Source organism: Myotis daubentonii, chromosome 2, assembly GCF_963259705.1.
Source record: "Myotis daubentonii chromosome 2, mMyoDau2.1, whole genome shotgun sequence".
In the NCBI taxonomy this organism is placed as follows: domain Eukaryota; kingdom Metazoa; phylum Chordata; class Mammalia; order Chiroptera; family Vespertilionidae; genus Myotis; species Myotis daubentonii.
The window spans coordinates 106626176-106647261 of NC_081841.1; the positions used below are offsets into that span (position 1 = coordinate 106626176).

The following is a 21086-nucleotide window of genomic DNA, read 5'->3' on the forward strand; positions in this document are numbered from 1 at the left end:
TTAGGCTTTTCCAAATCTTAGCTATTGTAAATTGTGCTGCTATGTACATAGGGGTGCATATATCCTTTCTGATTGGTGTTTCTGATTTTTTGGGATTCATTCCTAGAAGTGGGATTACTGGGTCAAATGGGAATTCCATTTTTAATTTTAAGGAAACTTCATACCGTTTTCCACAGTGACTGTACCCGTCTGCATTCCCACCAGTAGTGTAAGAGGGTTCCTTTTTCTCCGCATGCTCTCCAGCACTTGTCATTTGTTGATTTGTTGATGATAGCCATTCTGACAGGTGTGAGATGGTACTTCATTATGGTTTTGATTTGCATCTCTGATCAGTGACTTTGAGCATGTTTTCATATAATACATTTATCTTTTCAAAAAATGATTATTTCAAAAGAAACTAGATTTCTCCACATGAATTGGTTATGCATGTTTTTATGTATTTAAAGACAGTGAACTGAAATCACTCAGAAAATCAGATATTAATTACTACTTATAAGTAATTTATCCCTTTCATTTTTCTTGACACTCCAAATATTTTTTAAATATACACATCTCTTGAAATAGGAGACTGTAATTTTACCAAATTATAATTCATCCAAACTTGTAATTTCATTTTATAATGCATGTGACTTTATGCAATATTCAATCATTTATTTATCATTTTGTTTGGGGGAGAAAATTTTTTAGTTAAAGAGGGAATTTTTATTGAAATATAATTCACAAACAGTAAAATTTACCCATTTCAAGTGTATAATTCTGTGTTTTTGGTACATCCATGAGGTCATGCAACCATCACCGCTGTCTAATTCCAGAACATTTTCACTGTCCCATAAAGGAACTCCATATCAATTAGCAATCTCTCTTTTTTTTTTAATTAAATCTTTATTGTTCAGATTATTACATTTGTTCCTCTTTTTTTTCCCCCATAACTCCCCTCCTCCCAGTTCCCGCCCCACCCTCCGCCCTCACTCCCCACCCACTGTCCTCATCCATAGGTGCACGATTTTTGTCCAGTCTCTTCCCGCATCTCCCACACCCCTTTCCCCCCAAGAATAGTCAGTCCATTCCCTTTCTATGTCCCTGATTCTATTATAATCACCAGTTCATTCTGTTCATCAGATTATTTATTCACTTGATTCTTAGATTCACTTGTTGATAGATGCATATTTGTTGTTCATAATTTGTATCTTTACCTTTTTCTTCCTCTTCCTCTTCCTCTTCCTCTTCTTAAAGGATACCTTTCAGCATTTCATATAATCCTGGTTTGGTGGTGATGAACTCCTTTAGCTTTTCCTTATCTGTGAAGCTCTTTATCTGACCTTCAATTCTGAATGATAGCTTTGCTGGATAAAGTAATCTTGGTTGTAGGTTCTTGGTATTCATCACTTTGAATATTTCTTGCCACTCCCTTCTGGCCTGCAAAGTTTCTGTTGAGAAATCAGCTGACAGTCGTATGGGTATTCCCTTGTAGGTAACTGAGTTTCTTTCTCTTGCTGCTTTTAAGATTCTCTCTTTGTCTTTTGCTCTTGGCATTTTAATTATGATGTGTCTTGGTGTGGTCCTCTTTGGATTCCTTTTGTTTGGGGTTCTCCGCGCTTCTTGGACCTGTAAGTCCATTTCTTTCACCAGGTGGGGGAAGTTTTCTGTCATTATTTCTTCAAATAGGTTTTCAATAACTTGCTCTCTCTCATCTTCTGGCACCCCTATAATTCTGATGTTGGTGCTCTTGAAGCTGTCCCAGAGGCTCCTTACACTATCCTCGCATTTTTGGATTCTTTTTTCATTCCGCCCCTCCGGTTGGGTGTTTTTTGCTTCCTCGCATTTCAAATCATTGACTTGATTCTTGCGCTCCTCTGGTCTGCTGTTGGGAGTCTGTATAGTATTCTTTATTTCAGTCGGTGTATGCTTAATTTCTAATTGGTTCCCCATCATAACATCGAGGGTCTCATTAGTTTTCTTGTAGATCTCATTAAGTTTATCGGCGGCTTCTAAACAGTTCTTGAGAGACCTTAAAAGTGTGGTTCTGAACTCTATATCTTCCATTGACAATTTTGTCCTGTTTCTTTGTCTCCGCATTTTGTTATGCTTTCTTGGTGCACCCCCTAGTGGTCTTTGTGTGCAGTCTTGTAGTTAAGCCTTGATTGTTGTAGCTAATACCAGGGAGGGTTTGACCTCCAGGCCAAGTGGCTATGAGAATCAGCTGTGTCAGCAGTGAGAGAACTTCTGTCCTCTAGGGAGGTGCTAATCTAGCCTTTGCCCGAGGCTATCTGGCAAATGCCTCTGTGCAGGGCTTGTGCCGGGCGGGTGTGTCGCAGGGGATTAACAAGGTGGGCCGGAGAGAGCAGTTATGGCGGCTCTCAGTCCTGTCCCCAGGGGCTCTGCCTCTCTGAGTCCCAGCACCCGCTGCAAAGCTGGGAGAGAAAGCTGCCCTCGCTCTGACCGAAGCCAGACAGTCCCGCTTCTCCCGTTTGAGTCTGGGTCCCTAAAGACTCGCCTGTATCTGGAGCTCAGAGTCTGCGACTCCCTCCCGATTGAAAACGCCAACCGTGCCCTCCGCCGCCAGCCCGCTCCGCGCACTCCGCACCTCAGTATTTCACTTCAGCACTGCGCCTCCTCTGAGTGTCCGTATGCATTTCTCTTTCCTCCTAGTTGTAGGACTTCCACTCAGCCAGCATTCCTGTGGTTCTGGGTGATGTCCATTCCGTCTTTTAGTTTCACTTTTGAAGTAGTTGTTCAAGGCAGCAAACTCTGGCGTTAACCTATGCCGCCATCTTGGTTCTCCAAAGACCAGCAATCTCTCTTTATAAATACTTTTTTAATGTATCAAATTTTACAGGTAGAAATTCAATTCTTGTGTCTGAAAATTGAGACTGTGTGGTTATTAAATTAATGGAATCATTTTATTATATTTCTCACATTACCTGTTAGATTATGAAGAGACATTATTAAAACTTTCCTGGAGGTAGTAAGTGGGATGATTTTGTTGAGTTGACTTAAGTGAGTTTTAGTTTTGTTCCATGGTTTTGTCAGAACTTAGTTACTAAAATTAGATTTTTCATTAATTGATTGCTTTATAGATTGAAAATAATAGTTTTTTTTAATCATGTTACTGATTATTTTCAGGAGATCAAAGTAATTGTAGGGATCAAATACAGAATCAGGACAGCAAAATTCAACTCAGTAGCATTTGAAAGTTTAAACAAGAGAGAGGATTTGTGTGTTTGGGAGAAAGCCAACAGAATCAGGGTCTCCAAAGCATAATGTAGCCAATAATGTGAGTTTCTGTTACTAAAAAAAAAAAAAAAGAAAAGAAAAGAAAAGAGGAGCTTTCAGGAGAAGCATGAACAACTGAAAACAGTCGAATGTGACAAGTGTGTATTTGGGTTATGTTTTCTAGGATTAGTATAATATCAACATTTTGACTGCCAAATAAATTTGTCAAATGCCTCTGGCTCCTGAAAGTTAGACCTCAAACAAGCAATAAAGTTGAATTCATATTGGAAAAGTATATGTCTTACTTTTATTTGAAAGTATCATGGGCTTAATAAATAAGACAGACTTAAGAGTTTAAAAAATATTTTTCTACCAAGAACTGCTACTTTCTCAAGGTCTTCTGGCCCCTTTTAAAGACCCCGATGAGCCATCCAACACAAACATTTTTTCTCTACTGCTGCTGGCCATCTTTGGGAGTTCTCCTTCCATTTGGTCATTAAGCTTCTTATTCCCATATTCCATGATATAATCTCTAGGTTAGATGTGTGAATGCCCTCTTTTTAAATGTATTTCCACATATTTTCTTCTTTCCCAACTGGTAGTAGCACTTTCTTCTTCTGGTGGGTCTTGAAGGGCTTCTGATAGATGGTTCTGTTCAGTTCACTTCTCCTCCTTCTGGCAGGACTGTTCATAAATGATCCTGAATGAAGGAGTTCTGACCCTGTCACTACATTTCCCCTTGAAAGTCAAGGCTGCAGCTTCCCTTGTTAACCCATCCTGTCATCTACCAGCCTTAATTTGACTTGTTGGTGGTTACAGAGCTCCTCCAGAAGTTATTTTTTATAGCTTAAATATCATCTTCCTTTCTGCTCATTTCCTCTGGACTAAAGACAAAAAATTTTCATATTTAAAATATTCTTGACTTGTTTTGAAAATATGCCTGACAAGTCCAAATCCTGCCATTCTTTCTCATTGCTTTATTTAATATTAGAGGCCCGGTGCACGAATTGGTGCACATTGAAAGGAAATTAATTAGAAGGTGGCCGGTGGGGTGGGACTGGGCAAGAGGAGCCAGACATGCCCTGGAGCCACCCTCCTGCAGTCCCTCCCTGGCCTGCCTCACCTGGGGCGGCGCCAGGGCTCGAAGGGTGTCTGCAGAGTGAGCGGGGTCTTTCTGGCAGGTGGGGTCCCTCAGCCTGGCCTGCAGGGATTGGGCTGAAACCGGCAGCCTGACATCCCCCAAGGTGTCCGGAGTGCGAGGGGGCACTCTGCAAAGTTGCTGTTGCTCGGCAGCTCCTGTGTTGAGCATCTGCCCCCTGGTGGTCAGTGCATATCATACCTACTGGCCAGTCGCTTAGCTTTTTATATATATAGATACAAGTATTGAGCAGTTGTGTGTTTGAGAGAGTAAACTGCTTTATCTTATTTAGTACTCAAGTAAACATTTATATAATTGCTATTATTATTTCCAGTCATAGATAGGGGCATTACTGATAAGTAGAAGAGGCATAATTTTAACTCAGGACTGGTTCATACCAAAGCCAATGCTCTTAGCCACTATTCTTGCTTCTCTGCCGGGGAACTCAGCAATCATTTCATTTTCTTTCTTTGTTCAATCGAGAATTAGCCCTCAGTCAGTATGTTAAATAAGCATAAGATATGGGAGAGACTTACATTTCCATCCTTCTGGCAGTGCTAGTTTTGCTCCCCAACTTTTGAATGAGTTCAAATAACTCCACTTGGCCTCTTTTACCTCTTTTTCCATCTGTTTTTCAGTCTCTTTCTTCCAATACCCTCTCACTTCTTCTTTCCTCTTTTCATAAATATCAAGGGACAAAGGTCAAGAAGAATGGGACAGTGCAAAAAGAATAAATGCTGATCCTTTCTTCACCCCTATAGTTCTGTTCCAATTGCTAATCACGTTATGTCCTTACATCATTTAGCTCCTTTCACAAGATGCTTTCACTGTACACCTCTAGTATGGTAACTCTGTCTTGTGTTTGTGTCCACTTTACAGATGATAGAATTCCTGGGTTGAAACATACCTTAGAAAAGCTGACAAGATGGGGTTATAGATTCACAAATAGCTACTCAAGTTGGCATGGTTGAAAATGTAAAATTTGCAGTCAAATATTCTGATTCAGTGTTTGTTCACTGTACATGAGTATTAGGGTTAGCTTCAGCAAGTACTGTTTTTACCACTGCAATCTTGTAATATCAAAAATGGCTTGCAGCCCATTGAGATGAGTCCTCAATTTTTAATGAATTATATCACTCACAATATCTTCAATGCCAATTAATGTGACTTTTTAAAATTTTACAGTGATGAACAGCAGCGAGATTATTTAATGGAAAGACGGGACCTCGCCATTGATTTTATTTTTTCTTTAGTATTAATAGAAGTTTTAAAGCAGGTCAGTAATTTAATGTTACTTTTATATATGATTTAGTTATCTGAAAACTACTTAAGTTTTTAATTATTTTTGAATTTCAAGTACTGGGTCATATGAATTAGATTTATTGATTGCTAAAGTCCATATACAGTTATTGGAAGTACTCTTATTGATTTGATCTTTAATATTCCCTTCAAATTAAGAGCCGTCTCTTTTTTTTTTCCAGATTCCACTTCATCCTGTATTAGACAGTTTAATACATGATGTTATTAACTTGGCTTTCAAGCACTTTAAATACAAAGAAGGGTAAAGTAATTTCTCACTTTAGAATTTTGACAAGATTGGGTGCTAAAACTAAATCAAGTTTTAGATGACCAGGGACCCATAATGTGTCTAATTGTATTTTATTTAGGTACCTTGGTCCTAACACTGGTAATATGCACATTGTGGCAGACCTGTATGCAGAAGTCATTGGAGTGCTGGCACAAGCTAAGTAAGTAAATGTCAGTCAGAAACCTTTACCACAAGAACAGGGGTGTTTCTGTCAACTCATCCCATCCCTCCACCTTACTCTCAGGAAGGAGACATGAGTGAACTTACAGGAAGCTAGGGTTGTTTTGCTGCGTGTGCCCTGTCTCTGAAACTGACTAAAAGCTTCCCCAAGGCAAATACAAGTCTTTTTCCAATTTGTTTGCTTTGTTATTTTTTTTCACTTGACAGTTGGGTCAGATCCTACCAAGAGTTCATGAGTTTCATATGACTGCATCAAATAAAGAAATGGTCTAATCAAATTATTTTTATCTTTGCCCAAATATTCCAAAGAAGTTAATCAGTTTTAAAAGTTTTGTTGTGCTAGCTTCAGCAGAACATATACTAAAATGTTTTGTTTTCTATATTCCAGAAGTGGGTGATTACGATATCATCTATGAGTGGGAAAATTCCATTCTAGAATGTCCCTTTACTATAGAGCTTACTTAATTCAGCTGAGCTAAAAATGTCCCATACTCTGTCATGGAAACAAGTCAGAGGAAAATTGTCATTGCTAAATTTATCTGGCCCCATAACACTACTTAGCAGGCTAGAACAAAGTAGTGTTAGATTATTAGCAATAATATACTTCTTCCAAAAGTGATGTTACACCCTATTTTCCCATCATCTTATTCCACCCTCAGGCAGATCAGGCAAGATCCTGAATGCCTAGTTAGGCAAAATGAGCTACAGACCTAATGGGAACCCAAGGCAAGAAGCCAGCTGAAAGCAGCAGTGATGCCCTGATCCTTGAGAAATGCAACCTTCTGAAAGAGATGTTTATCTTTAAGAGATGGAATTTCCTAACTTAGTATCATGGAACTACCCAATTTTTTTTAATTGAAGTACTTATTTAGCAATCTTACCTAGCCAAAACATAGACAGGAACTCAGGAATAGACCCAAAAAACCCCATGGCATGACTTAATCTTACCCAATTTATCTATTTATCTGAACAACCCATTTTTTCTAACACATGAAACATGAGTATTAGATGAAAGAGAGGTAGGTACACTCATGCCAGTGAGAACTGCGAAGGTCAAAGACTGACGGCAACAGAGGAAAGAAAAAACTGGCTAAAGCTTGCTTTAGAACTAAACAGTAGAATTATCTGGGCCATTTTGCAGTTGACTACATTGGACTGTATTTAATATAGCCCACTGTAATCATTACGGTTCATCAGTCCATATGCAGTTTAATATGCCAAAAATAACATCTTGTGTTTTTCTTAGTTTTTGTGAATTATGCATAACAGTATTCGTTACATCTAGAATGGCCTTTCTTAGCTACTTCAATTTGGGCTTAGTTCTGAATGAATTGAGAACCAGTGCCATAACTAAACAATACTCTAAAGTTGTAGGAATTGCCATATTTGGTTAAATGTATGATACACCAAGCCAATTTTTCTTGCCAACAGTGACTTTTTATATTTTTATGATGTCAATATTTGTCCTAATTCTGCAATAGTAGAGTGTAAGAAATGTCTCTATTTGGACAAGGCTCCAATACCCTGCCGTCACAAGAGAACCACTTGGCCAGTGGGTTCCTGTAGTTAATCACAGTAATATATGGTCATCACAATCAATGGACAGTTAACCTTTACTGATAGACAGTCCAGTCTTGAACTGGTATCATACTAGGAATAATCACATCACTTTCTTCTCGTAAGTGCACCAGGACTATCACTTTATCACTGCTTTAGGAATTAATGCTTCGTTTGTTTTTGGGGAAAAGGGGTGTTTGCTTATCAGGTACAGGTTGTCATCTCTTTTAAAATAAACTGGGGTAATACAACAATTCTAATTTAAGATTTTGTATCCAGTTCCTAATGATAATGCATATGAAATATTTTCTTCATTATGACTTTAGTTTTTAATATTACTTTAGTCTTAACAGAATGACTATTATTAATCTTAATAGTGAGGATGTGCTTAATTATTGTCCTTAAGGGAAAACATTTTCGCTATGAAGTAGTATTCACCTATAGTGTTAACTTTGTTAAAGTCAATTAAGTTAAAATTAGGTATTTTAAGGTAGGGAGTTTTTTTGTTGTTAAAATGTGACATATTCATTTAAATACTGATGATTACTTATAAGATTCATAGATTTCAAAACTACTTTCTCCTTATGTGATACAATCTTAATGTATATATTCTTACTCTCACTTTAAAATATGTACTATTCATTTTAAAGCGGAAGTTATTTGTATGTGAATGTCATTTAGCTAATGTTTTTACTAAAGATAATACTAAATACTAAAGGCATGGTCATTGAAGAGAAGTTTTTTTTCCCCTGAAATTATCTTAAGGGAATATAGATTTTTGTACAAATAGATTTTAGGAATATTTTTATGTTAAAATAACATGCTTATGTCATTTTGGAATTTTTTTAAGTAAAAGATAGCCATATTTATTTTCAAATGAGAAATAGACTTTTAACTATTAGCTCATGAGAATATTGAAATAGTGGGTTATACAAATAACCTGCCTTTTCCTACCTCTCCTTGTTTCAGTTATGAAAAAGAAATGGAAAACTTTCTTAGGTATCATGTGATCTTTCAAACAATATAACATGTAAGATTAATTAATTTTTTAAACTCTCATATTTCATTATTAATTTTTATAATCTTTTTTTAAAAAATATATTTTATTGATTTTTTACAGAGAGGAAGGGAGAGAGATAGAGAGTTAGAAACATCAATGGGAGAGAAACATCGATCAGCTGCCTCCTGCACATCTCCTACTGGGGATATGCCCACAACCCAGGTACATACCCTTGACCGGAATCGAACCTGGGACCTTTCAGTCCGCAGGCCGACGCTCTATCCACTGAGCCAAACCGGTTTCGGCTAATTTTTATAATCTTGATTGAAAGTCACTTTCATGGCTTTCCATGCCATTTCTTCTCCCTACCTTCCCCCCATCTCTGCCAAAAGACCTCTGCTTGCCCTTCTAGATAGTCAGATCCCTTCTGAAATCTCTAATTATCCAGCTGGAAAGAGTCTCTTCATTCTCCAGTGCCCTCCACCTGCTTTTAAGTATATTATTCACATAAAAGACAATGGAAGATACGAGAAAGTGATTTGGCCTGGATCATTCAACCTCCCTGAAGGATCAGAGAGATCAAGGCAAAGTTCCAGACACATGCTAACACACCACATTATTATTATTATTATTATTATTATTATTATTATTATTATTATTTATTCACAAGGTTCATTGTCAAGGATACATTATTTTATCTTCCCAATTAAACTATACACTGTTCTAGATAGGGCAGGTGCTACATTTCATAGTTCATGACTGTCATGAACTATGCAGCTGTGTTATAGTGGAAATTCCTGGAATTTGCATCAGAACAACCTGAGTTTGAGTCTTGTCTTTGTCACTTTAGTCTACCAGATCTGTTTCTTCATTTGTAAAGTGGAAATGCATTCACTGCCTGACTCAGTGGATTGTTGTGAAGATAAAAATGTAAGAGTGTATGTAAGGTACATCAAATATACACCATCTTACAAATGTATTGGATTGTTATTCCTGATTCATACCAGTACCTTAGAAACTTTAGCACATCAGATTCACCTATAGGGCTTGTTAAACAGGATGACTGGACTCACCCCCAGAGTTTCTTGTTCTGGAAGTCTGGGGTGGGCCAGAGAATGTGTTTCTCACAAGTTTCCCAGGTGATGCTGATCTGGGAACCACACTTTGAGAACCACTGGTCTGGACGTACTGTAGCATAAAGGTTAACAGCATGGCCTCTACAGCCAGACATTTTGCTTAAAAGTTTGGCTCCACCAGCTACGTGACTATTACAAAACCTCTGCCACAAGTGTTTCTTCTGTAAAAGGGCCATAATAATAGTATCCCACTAGAGTGGTTGTGAGAGTTAAATGAGTTACCCTATGTGAAGTTCACTGAACTTTGCCTGGCATATTGTAAGCTCTGACTGCTACTGTGGCTATCATCATCAATTTTATTCTTTTACTCTAAGAAGTAGAAAAGAATGATGACATTGGAGTTTGGAATTTATATTTTCTGCTCCATTGTCTTCTTAAAAATCTTTTTTATTGTGAAATATATATATAGCAAACCTAAAGAAAAAAAATCCACACATTATTTAGAACAAGACAAACAATTTTAACCAAATGTTACCAAATGAATACCATGTCACTTCCTCCACTTAAGCTGAGAACTAGAAAATTGCCAGCTGTCAGAAGCCCCTTGTACCCAACTTCTCAGTCATACACTCCTGTCATTGCCTTTTAGTGAAACAGTATCTATGAAAACAGTATCTATATTTTATTTCCCTCTTAATTTGTCCTAAAATTTCTACTTTGGGGTATCAAGAGTTGCTGTTCCATACTTCTGAGGCTCAACTAGATGGCCTTTAACTTCTATCATCATAATTGCCCTCTCCAATCACACCTTATTCTTAATTATCCCTTTTAACTTATGCAGAACCTCAGGCTGATGGTCTCAGGAAACCAAATACAGTAACATGACTCTTACAACAATTTCCTTGTGTTTTCTTTTTTTAACTAACTGTGAAACTGCCTATCTCAGAAATAGTTTGGATAACTTCTGTGTTTATAGTCCCTCACCCTCAGGTACTTTGAAGATTTGCTACCACCTTGCATCCTAAGATCTATTCTTTTTTTAATCCTATATAATAATGTTGTAATTAATATTATTAATTATTAATATTATTTTATTTTCAAGCAATACAAATGCCTTAAATTCCTTGAGGACTGGATCTTTTCCCATGTAGTAGAGAACTTATCTTCTAGAGCTGATTTAAATTTTCCCATTATTAGATTTTCTTTTAACCTAAAAATATTTTCTTCAATAATCATAAACTTAAAACTATAAATAAAACAACAACTTAAAACTTTGGAAGTGGATGTGGGCATTTTCCTGAGCATTATTCCCTGTCACTGTCAGAACTAGCAAGCCTGGCATGCTATTATTGCTATATGCTCACCACTGTTGCTTCAGGTCCTTGAGGTCTGCAAGTGTGTTGGAAATTGCTAAGCCTGAAGAAATGGAACTCAGTTTAAGATCTGTAGTATTTTGAGAGGATCTATGTAACCTTGGATCTTATCTCTAGACTGAAGGAGATGTTGAGTATTTATGGAATAACAAGGGAGAAGATGGGACTCTACCAAATCCCCAATACCAACTCCTTTCAAAATCTCAGACACTGTACTTTGATTGATTTGAAGGACCCCATCCTTGTTCCTTGTCACCCCGAGATGCTGGAGGCCTTCATTACAGTCACTTTCCTACCCATTATTTGATAAATCACTCATATTCTCTTCTTAGATTCCATTCTGTGAAGAAGAAATTTATGGCAGAGCTCAAAGAATTACGACACAAGGAGCAGAGCCCATATGTTGTTCAAAGCATCATCAGCCTGATAATGGGGATGAAATTCTTTCGGATTAAGATGTACCCAGTGGAGGACTTTGAGGCCTCTCTTCAGTTTATGCAGGTAATATCTTCAGCAGAAAGACCAAGGGCTATCAGTTTGAGTGACTTCCTTCCTCAAAGTAATTCACCTGGAATATGAAAACCCAGTTACTTGTCAAAGTGTAAAAAAAGTCCTACTTTTTCCTTAATAATTCAGAAAGAGCTTTGTAACCAAATAATAGAGTTGCAGGCATATAATTTTATTTTTAAACTTCACATCAACTTTGGAGCAGGGTGTCCAGGGGAATGTCTTATTTATTAACCTTATCTCCCTCTCTCCATCTCTCTCTCTCTCTCTCTCTCTCTCTCTCTCTCTCTCTCTCTCTCTCGCTCTCTCATCCATTGGCTACATATTGTTCTGTAAATAAAATATAGCTGATTTTTTTACTGTTTAGAGTTAATAGCATTAGTTGGCTATGCTAATTCATAGGCATCAGAACTTTAAATAATGAAGAGATCTTTTTATTCATACTATCAGAAGGAATTTAGAAAATTAACCAAGCCATACAGGTTTGGATGTCAATTACACAGTGTTTATTATTATGTGCTAACAAAGGAATTGTTGTTAATGAGGATTCCACAGAATATACAGCTATTAAGTTTACAAAACTTTAGTATCTGAAGGGATACTTTTAATGCTGCTCTGACTCTGACCTAGTGAGAATCTTAATAAAGAGCTAAGATATAGTGGCTATGAATATAGCCTGTACCACTTCATATCCATTAAACCAGCTGGAATAAAAAAGATAGTGTTGCCCAGCTGATGTGGCTCAGTGGTTGAGCATTGACCTATGAACCAAGAGGTCAGGGTTGGCTTCCTAGTCAGAGCACAAGGCGGGCTCAATCCCCAATGGGTGGTGTGCAAGAGGCAGCCGATCAATGACTCTCTTTCATCATTGATGTTTCTATCTCTCTCTCCCTTTTTATTCATTTCTGAAATGAATAAAAAATATATTTTAAAAAAAGACAGTATTAGCAAGAAGATGTCAAGAAATTGGGACGCTCATACACTGCTGGTGGCAGTAGCTTCGGAAAACATTTTGAAAGCTCCTCACATGGTGAAATCTATAATTACTGTATGATCCAGCAATTCCACTTCTAGGTGTATACCCAAGAGAAATGAAAATATATGTGCACACAAAAACATGAATGCAAATAAATGTTCATTGCAGCACTATACATACCAGCAAAAAAGTAGATATAACCCAAATGTTTATCAACTGATGAATGAATAAATTCAATGTGGTCTACAATATTATTTAGCTATAAAAAGGAATGAAGTACTGATAAGTGCTACAATTTGGATGAACCTTGAACATCGTATGGTAACTGAAAGAAATTGGACACAAAAGACTACATATATGATTCCATTTATAGGAAATACCCATAATAGGCAAACCTATAGAGACAGAAAGTATAGGGCTGGAGGAAGGGAGTGTGAGTAGGGAAATTGGGGATGACTGCTAAGGAGGGCAAAGTGTTTTTTGGAGGATAATGAAAAGTTTCTAAGTTTGACTATGGTGATAGTTTTGTAACCAGACAATCAATGGGTCCATGCTGCCTGTCACTACTTGAACCAATTAAGCAGAGACAGGGTTGAATCATATATGAGCATTTATTCCAATAATGCAGGCAGTGGTGGGAGAGCAGCAAGTCATCCACAAAAATCTGCTCTGCAGACCCCCATAAACCAGCTGCTTATATAGGGTAGGACAAAGATTACGTGGCGAAGTAGGGATTACAGGTATGGGGAAGTAGGAGGTTGGGGTGGGATTCCATTGTTTGGACAACAAAGTTGTTAAATCTTTCCAAGATAATAGGCAAGTCTTGAATGAGAATGAACCGAATTCCAAGGTTGACTCCCAGGTCCAAGGTTGACTCCCAGGTCACAGGGGCGTACAACTCCCAGCCAGGTTAGAATGTCCTTTCTTTAACCAACACAAAACAATCATGGTTAATAGAGCATGATTAATATTTCCCATAATCATAGCTAGTCCCAATATTCTATTTTTGCCCCTAACAGTTTTATAACAGTGAATATACAGAAAATACACTTAAATAGGTGAGTTGCATGGTATGTTAATTATATCTCAAAAAGGCTGTTTTTAAAAAAGAATATAGGCTGTGTATCAAACTTCTTGGGTTTGAATTCAAGCTTCAGCACTAACCAGCTCTGTGACCTTGGGCAAGTCAGACTTAATCTTTCCCCCACCTTCCCATCCCAGGCCTCACTCACCTATCTGCAAAGTGGTGATAATGACACTAACCTTAGACAGGGGTTCTGAGAATTCTCAGTAACTGCTATTATTAAAAATAAAACTATTATTATTTTTATCCCTCTCACCTAATTCATGTATCTATGTACTTGAATGATGATTTGAGAGAGTATTTTTATACACATGCAAAATAATATAGGAAAAGGGTCACAGTGCTGGGAACCATAAAGCTCCCCCCTGTTGTCAGTGGCTTTCCATGCTGGCAGTGACTATCTTGGGCTGAGGTTTTAGTATGATATTGATAGACTGGGGACTTCAGTAACTATTATTGGTGATAATCCCAATGTTGACTGAAAATAAGTGGTAGTAGCTAATATAGATATTAACATATACATGTAGCCTTTGACTCTTCCATGAAAACAATACCTAATAAAGACCACAGTAAGTTACTACCAAGGCCAGGAAGGAGAAAGGAGCTGGCAGAATTCGGGACAGGCCAACTCCTACTAGATCCCTGGGCAACCCAAAATATCCTTTCATTGACAGCAGTCCACAGGCGAAGAAATCCTTGCTTAAGGAAACTATTGCAAAGGTTTCCTTGTCTAAGGTAGGGAAGGAGAGGCTTCCAGACTTGCTTGTGAAACTGTCTGAATAATAAACACACTTAAAATTCAGGCTAGCAAGTAAATAGCTCTGTACCCAGGGATGTCAGGGCCTCAAGAAAATATAATTTCCTCTTCCTCTCTTTCCATGTTTACCTTCTCTGGGGGTCTGTGTTTTGGGGTCAATCTAGGGCTCAGGGCATCACACATAGTAAGTAGTCAATAGAAGTTTGTTGGAAATGAATGACTGATTGAATCAACCAGAAAGGCAGCTGATGAATGTCTGCTTGCTGATTGTAGTGCTTTGTCCTTTCAACTTAGTGATTTGAGATGGAAGTAGGAGGGGAGTGAGAAAACTAGCCTTGGAAAATGTCATTGGGGCCATTGTTAATTTTAATGTAAATGCTAAATTCATGGGGTTTTTTTTTATACATTATGGAATATACAATGTTAGTATGGATGGTGGAATTAAGAGGTATTTACTTAAATTTTTGTAAATACATTTTATATGCATATCTCAGTCTATGTTCCTGTCCTTCACTCTTTTTCTGCTTCCCAGGAATGTGCACATTATTTCCTGGAGGTCAAAGACAAAGACATCAAGCATGCCCTGGCCGGGCTTTTTGTTGAAATTCTTGTCCCAGTTGCTGCTGTGAGTTGTTAAATTTTAATTTCTAAGAACTTCTTCAAACTGGATTTGATTACCAACAATTTAATTAATATAGTATTAACATGCATCTCTGTTACAGGCTGTTAAAAATGAAGTCAATGTCCCCTGCCTTAGAAACTTTGTTGAAAGTCTGTATGATACCACGCTGGAACTTTCTTCTCGAAAGAAGCATTCCTTGGTCAGTAACTATAAGAAAATCCCAAACCCAAAACTGCAGAGACTAAGGCTCCTAGGCTGGAATCCATTCAGGGGTCACAAGCGTTCCACTGACAGGAGAATTATCTAACACTACCTCAAAGAAAGGTAGTATTTCACAATTTGGAGCTTGCACTCAATAATGACCATGATTAAATCATGATAACATAAGGGAATTAGGCCATGTCACCTTGGATGACCCTTCTAGTCCTAAGAATTGTGTTGTTTTTGAGATTGCCTTAACTAATTTTTGTTTTAATGTTTAGGTATTTTTCCATGAAGGCTAAAGTTTACAGTCATAGTTTCTCTTCTCAGTCCTCAAGAGTCTTCTCTAGCTAATTTCTATTCCATATTCAGAACCAAAGTGTATCCAGGCAGGAGGGAAAGTTGGGACACAGATAATTCCCCATAAGAAAGGTTCTCAGAAGGCAGAGAAAACAATTTCTAGAAAAGCTTTTATACTAAGAGCAGCATAGAAAGTTCTTTTGAATTCCTACCTTTTGTTCTCAGTGGTAAATAAAGCTCTGATTTATGAATCGGTCAGTGTTTTACCTTCTGTAATTGCCACAGTGTGGGTGAAGGAGAAGCTTGCTTAGGTCACTGGTTACTGGCATGGTTGATGCTAGTCTTCAAAGTGTGAACATTGCCACCATTATTTAAGTAGGTACTCAGAGTTGCTTTGCTGGCAAATTTGCTCATTTGTCTACATTCTGTGGTCATTGTGACTGATGCTTGGTTGTGTGATTTTGTTGTTGTTTTTTGTTTTAGATTTCTGGCCTGAATTAGAGTTGCACTCAATGGTAGCAGTAGTTCAAAAATAAGTTTAAAATTTAGTAGATTATAAAAGAAAAGTAGTCTTTCATTTATAATGGCAGCACAGGTAAATGTGTGTTTTTTTTTATAGATTATGGAATATGTGGTATTAGTGTGTGTGGTAGAATTAAGATGTATTTACTTACATTTGTGAAAATATATTTTTAAAAGATTTTTTATTTCAGAGAGGAGGAAAGAGGGAGAGAGAGATAGGAACATTAATGATGAGAGAGAATCATTTGGTTGGCTGCCTCCTGCATGCCCCTCACTGGGAATCGAGCCCACAACCTGGGCATGTGCCCAGACCTGGAATCCAACCCTGACCTCCTGGTTCATAGGTTCACACTCAATCACTGAGCCACACCAGTCGGGCTGTGTAAATAAATGTTATATGCATATCTCAGTCTATGCTCCTGCCCTACACCACACTGTTGTCTGTGTCTCTGAGGTTGCTTTTTAACTTAATCCCTTTACCTTTTTCACCCAGCCACCTGCCCCCTCCCCTCTGACAGCTGTCAATCTGTTCTCTGTATCTATGGTTCTGTTTCTATTTTGTTTGTTAGTTAATTTTATTCATTAGATTCCATGGATAAGTAAATTATATGGTACTTGTCAGTCTTGAAACAATAAAAATCCTAGAAGAAAACAGGCAGTAAAATCTAGGACATTTCTCATAGCAATATTATTGCTGATATATCTCCTTGGGAAAGGAAAATAAAAGGAAAAAATAAGCAAATGGGACTACATCAAACTAAAAAGTTTTTGCACAACTTTTTATCAACAAAATGAAAAGACAACCCACTGAATGGGAGAACATATCCTCCAATAATACATGTGATAAGGGGTTAATATCCAAAATTTATAAATAACTTATAAAATTAAACACCAACCCCCCCCACCCCAAATCCAATTAAAAATGGGCCTGAATAGACACTTCTCCAAAGAGGACATACAGATGGTCAATAGACATATGAAAAAAACTTCAACTTCATTAATCATTAGAGAAATGCAAATTAAAATCACAATGAGATTTCACCTCATACCTGTCAGAATGCCTATCATCACTAAATCCACAGACAGAAAGTGTTGATGCTGGCTAGGATGAGGACAAAAGAGAATTCTCTTGCACTGTTGGTGGGAATTCATACTGGTGCAGCCACTGTGGAAAGCAGTATGGAGTTACCTCAAAGCTATAATTTAGAATCAAAGGTCAGATAGAAAGCTTCCCAAATAAGAGAAAGCTAAAAGATTTCATCACCCCCAAACCAGTATTACATGAAATGTTAAAGGGTCTTCTTTAGGAAGAAAAAGAAAAACATGGCAATAAATACAAATCTAAAGAGAACCAAGATGGCGGTATAGGTAAACACTTGTACTTGCATCCTCTCACAACCACATCAAAATTACAACTAAAATATGGAATAACTATCATTCAGAACTTCCTGAAAGCTGGCTGAATTGAAGTTTTACAACTAGAGAATTAAAGAAAAAAGCACATTGAGACTGAGAGGAGAGGCGGAGGCTCAGAAGGGACTGGTCCAATCCCCATGTATGCTGTTTTATTAATCGGGAGGGAGATCATCACTGCAGAGGCTGCCCATGAGGAGCAAGGGGTCCCAACCCCCACACCAGACCCCCCAGCCCAGGGTTCCAGAGCTGGAAAGAGAAGTCCCCATAACTTTGAGCTGTAAAAAACAGCAGGAATTTTGGCTGAGTGACACAGACCCAGGTGTTCCTTTTAAAGGGCCACACACAAACTTACATGGTCCTGCTTCTTTGGAGCTCCAGCACCAGGTGGCTTTGGGGGACCCAGACACATAGGAGGAACAGGATTTATTGCCTGGCATCAGGGTAGGGACTCAGGAAAGGCTTTCTTCCAGTCTAGGGTGCTCACAAGGGTCATTGTTCCTGTGCTGGGACCAACTCTGTCACAGGGCTGACTGGCAGCCATATCTGAGTCTCAATTAATGTGGCCCACATTATTTTTTCCAACGTGTAGATTCCTGAGACCCCACCCCATCAAATTTGCAGCCCCACCCAAGCTGTTTGCAGCAGCTTTTTCATATGAATGGCCTGTCCTGGATCAAGGTTCAGACTTTGCTAAAATCTCTTAAACAAGCTGCAGCTGGTGACAACTTGCCCCAAACCTATCAATAAAAGGCCCAATAGAGACCTGACTCTAGCACAGTGGTTCTCAACCTTGACTGCACATTAGAATCACCTGGGAATCTTTTTAAAATCCTGATTTCTTGGCCTCATCCTCCGGAAAATCTGTTTCTTTGTTATGGGGTGGGACCACAACATTAGTAACAAAGAAAAAGAATTTCCGGAGGATGAGGCCCAGAAATCAGGATTTCAAAAAGATTCCCAGATGATTCTAATGTGCAGCCAAGGTTGAGAACCACTGCTAGCACCAGCCTACCTTGCTTCATCTCCTGCATAGCAATTCTCTCACTGTAGTCATAGCTGGTCCTCACAGCCAATTAGCCCAGAGGTCAGCTCTTCCCAGAGATGCCAACAGCAATCAAAGGTCAACTATAAGACTGTGCACAGAGCCCACACAGGAGCACACTTAGAGTGCCCAGTTCAGGTGACTGCGAAGGCTGAGCTACTGGGCCCTAAAGCACCTACCACAGAAGATCATCTACCAATTTCAGGAGACAGAGCAGCTCTGCCTAGTAAATAGAAACAAACAAATGGAAGCAGCCAAAATGCATAGACAAAGAAACATGTCCCAAATGAAAGAAATGGAAGCAAGCAAACTACTGGATACCGAGTTTAAAATCATAGTTATAAGGTTACTCAAGGATCTTCATGAGAATTTCAAGGATCTTAGTGAGAATGTCAAAGACATGAGAAAGGACCAGTCAGAAATTAAGCATACACTAACTGAAATAAACAACAATTTACATGGATTTAACAGTAGAGTAGAAGATTCTGAGAATTAAATCAACAATTTGGAATATGAGTAAGCAAAAAAATACCCAATCAGAAGAGAAAAAAGAATCCAAAAATATGAAGATAGTGTAAGGAGCCTCCGGGACGTCAAGCATATCAACTTTTGCATTATGGTGGTACCAGAAGAAAAAGAGAGAGGAAGATATTGAAAATAAACCTGAATAAATAATGACAGAAAACTTCCCTTACTTGGTGAAAAGAAATAGATTTACAAGTCCAGGTAGCACAGAGGAACCCAAAGTGGCTCACACCAAGATACATCATAATTAAAATGCTAAGGGTTAAAGACAAAGAGAGAATCTTAAAAGCAGCAGGAGAAAAGCAGTTAGTTATCTACAAGGGAGTGACCATACGATTGTCTGCTGATTTCTCAAAATAAATTTTGCAGACCAGAAGGGAGTGTCAAGAAACATTCAAAATGATGAATAATAAGGACCTACAACCAAGATTACTCTACCCAGCAAAGCTCTCATTTAGAATTGAGGGTCAGATAAGGAGCTGCACAAACAAGAAAAAGCTAAAGGCGTTCATCACCACCAAACCAGGATTATATGAAATGTCGGAGGGTATTATTTAAGAGGAAGAAGAAGAGATAAAAAATATGAACAATAAAATGGCAACAAATACATATCTACCAGCAATCGAATCTAAAAATCAAGATAAATGAACAGGAAATCTAATGAACAAATTAAACTGGTGAATAAAACAATCAAAGGCATGGAAGCATGGAAAAGACTGATGAATCTCAGAAGAAAGGGAGGAGGGGAAGATGGGAAGAGTTTAACCAAAGATCTTATCTATGGACACAGTAGGGTGGTGAAGGCCTGGGGTGGGGCAGGAAATGGGTGGAGGGGGCAATGGGGGGGAAAGAGGGGATATCTGTAATACCCTCAATAATAAATATTTTTTAAATTACTTAGAAAAATAAATAAATACATATCTATCAACAAATGAATCTAAAAAACAAAATAAATTTACAGAACAGAAACAGACTCATGGTGATAGAGAACATTTCAATGGTTGCTGGATGAGAAGGGTGTTGGGGGCATGGGTGAAAAAGGTGAAGGGATTAAGAAGTACAAATTGGTAGTTACAGAAGAGTCATGAGGATGCAAAGTACAGCATAGGGAATCTATACCCATAAAAAGGTAATATGCTAATTAGACGAGACATCTTTCGGACGTCCTTCCAGACAAAGCCATGGTAGCGGGGACCAAGGCAGAGGTAGTTAGGGGCAATCAGGCCAGCAGGCAGTGGCAGTTAGGGGCAATCTGGCAGGCAGGGGAGCAGTTAGGGGCATCAGGCCGGCAGGCAGAGGTGGTTAGGGGTGATCAGACAGGCAGGCAGGTGAGCAGTTAGGAGCCAGCAGTCCCAGATTGTTGTGAGAGGACTATCCCTGCAGGATCAGGCCTAAACTAGCAGTTGAACATTCCACGAGGGGTCCTGGGTTGGAGAGGGTGCAGGCCAGGCTGAGGGACGCCCCCCCCCCCACCCATGCCTGAATTTTGTTCAGCAGGCCTCTAGTATAGTCAATAATCCTATATAATAAAGAGCTAATATGCAAATGGTCATCATGCCCTCATGCTGTCACAGCTCAGATACTCAACACTGGGGAGAGAGGAATGGGGACCAGCCAGGCTGCGGACTGGGAGAGGGTCAAGCCACCCACCCCACAGTCCTGGGTGCCAGCGGCTGTGCCTGCACCTGCAGCCCAGAAGAGGGACAAACTGCCCACCCCATGGTCACGGGCACCAGCGCCTGCGGCCCAGGAGAGGGACAAGCTGCCCGCCCTGCTGTCCTGGGCACCTGTGGCTGCATCCCAGGAGAAGCTGCCTGCCCACAGTCCCCTGCAGCGGCGGCCTGCCCGAGAGAAGTGGCCCGGGTCCTGGGTGCCTATGGCCAGCCAGAGGGAGGAAAGCCTGGGTCCCGGGTGCCTGAGACCAGCTGAAGGAGGGAATCCTGGGTCCTGGGTGTGGGGTGAGGCAGAGGCAGTTTGGGGTGATCAGGCCAGCAGGGGAGCAGTTTAAG

At 39.0% G+C, this 21086-nt stretch overlaps 1 protein-coding gene across 12 annotated transcripts in view; it reads left to right on the forward strand.

Annotated features, from left to right (window-relative positions):
- Positions 1-21086, forward strand: part of FRY (FRY microtubule binding protein) — a 608287-nt gene that overhangs the window by 320705 nt on the left and 266496 nt on the right. For all 12 annotated transcript variants that reach the window (XM_059684112.1, XM_059684113.1, XM_059684114.1 and 9 more), the window contains 6 exons: positions 5537-5627; positions 5833-5912; positions 6019-6099; positions 11458-11626; positions 14982-15074; positions 15172-15270. In XM_059684112.1, coding sequence (XP_059540095.1) covers positions 5537-5627; positions 5833-5912; positions 6019-6099; positions 11458-11626; positions 14982-15074; positions 15172-15270 — 613 coding nt within the window. The remainder of the gene's footprint in view (positions 1-5536; positions 5628-5832; positions 5913-6018; positions 6100-11457; positions 11627-14981; positions 15075-15171; positions 15271-21086) is intronic.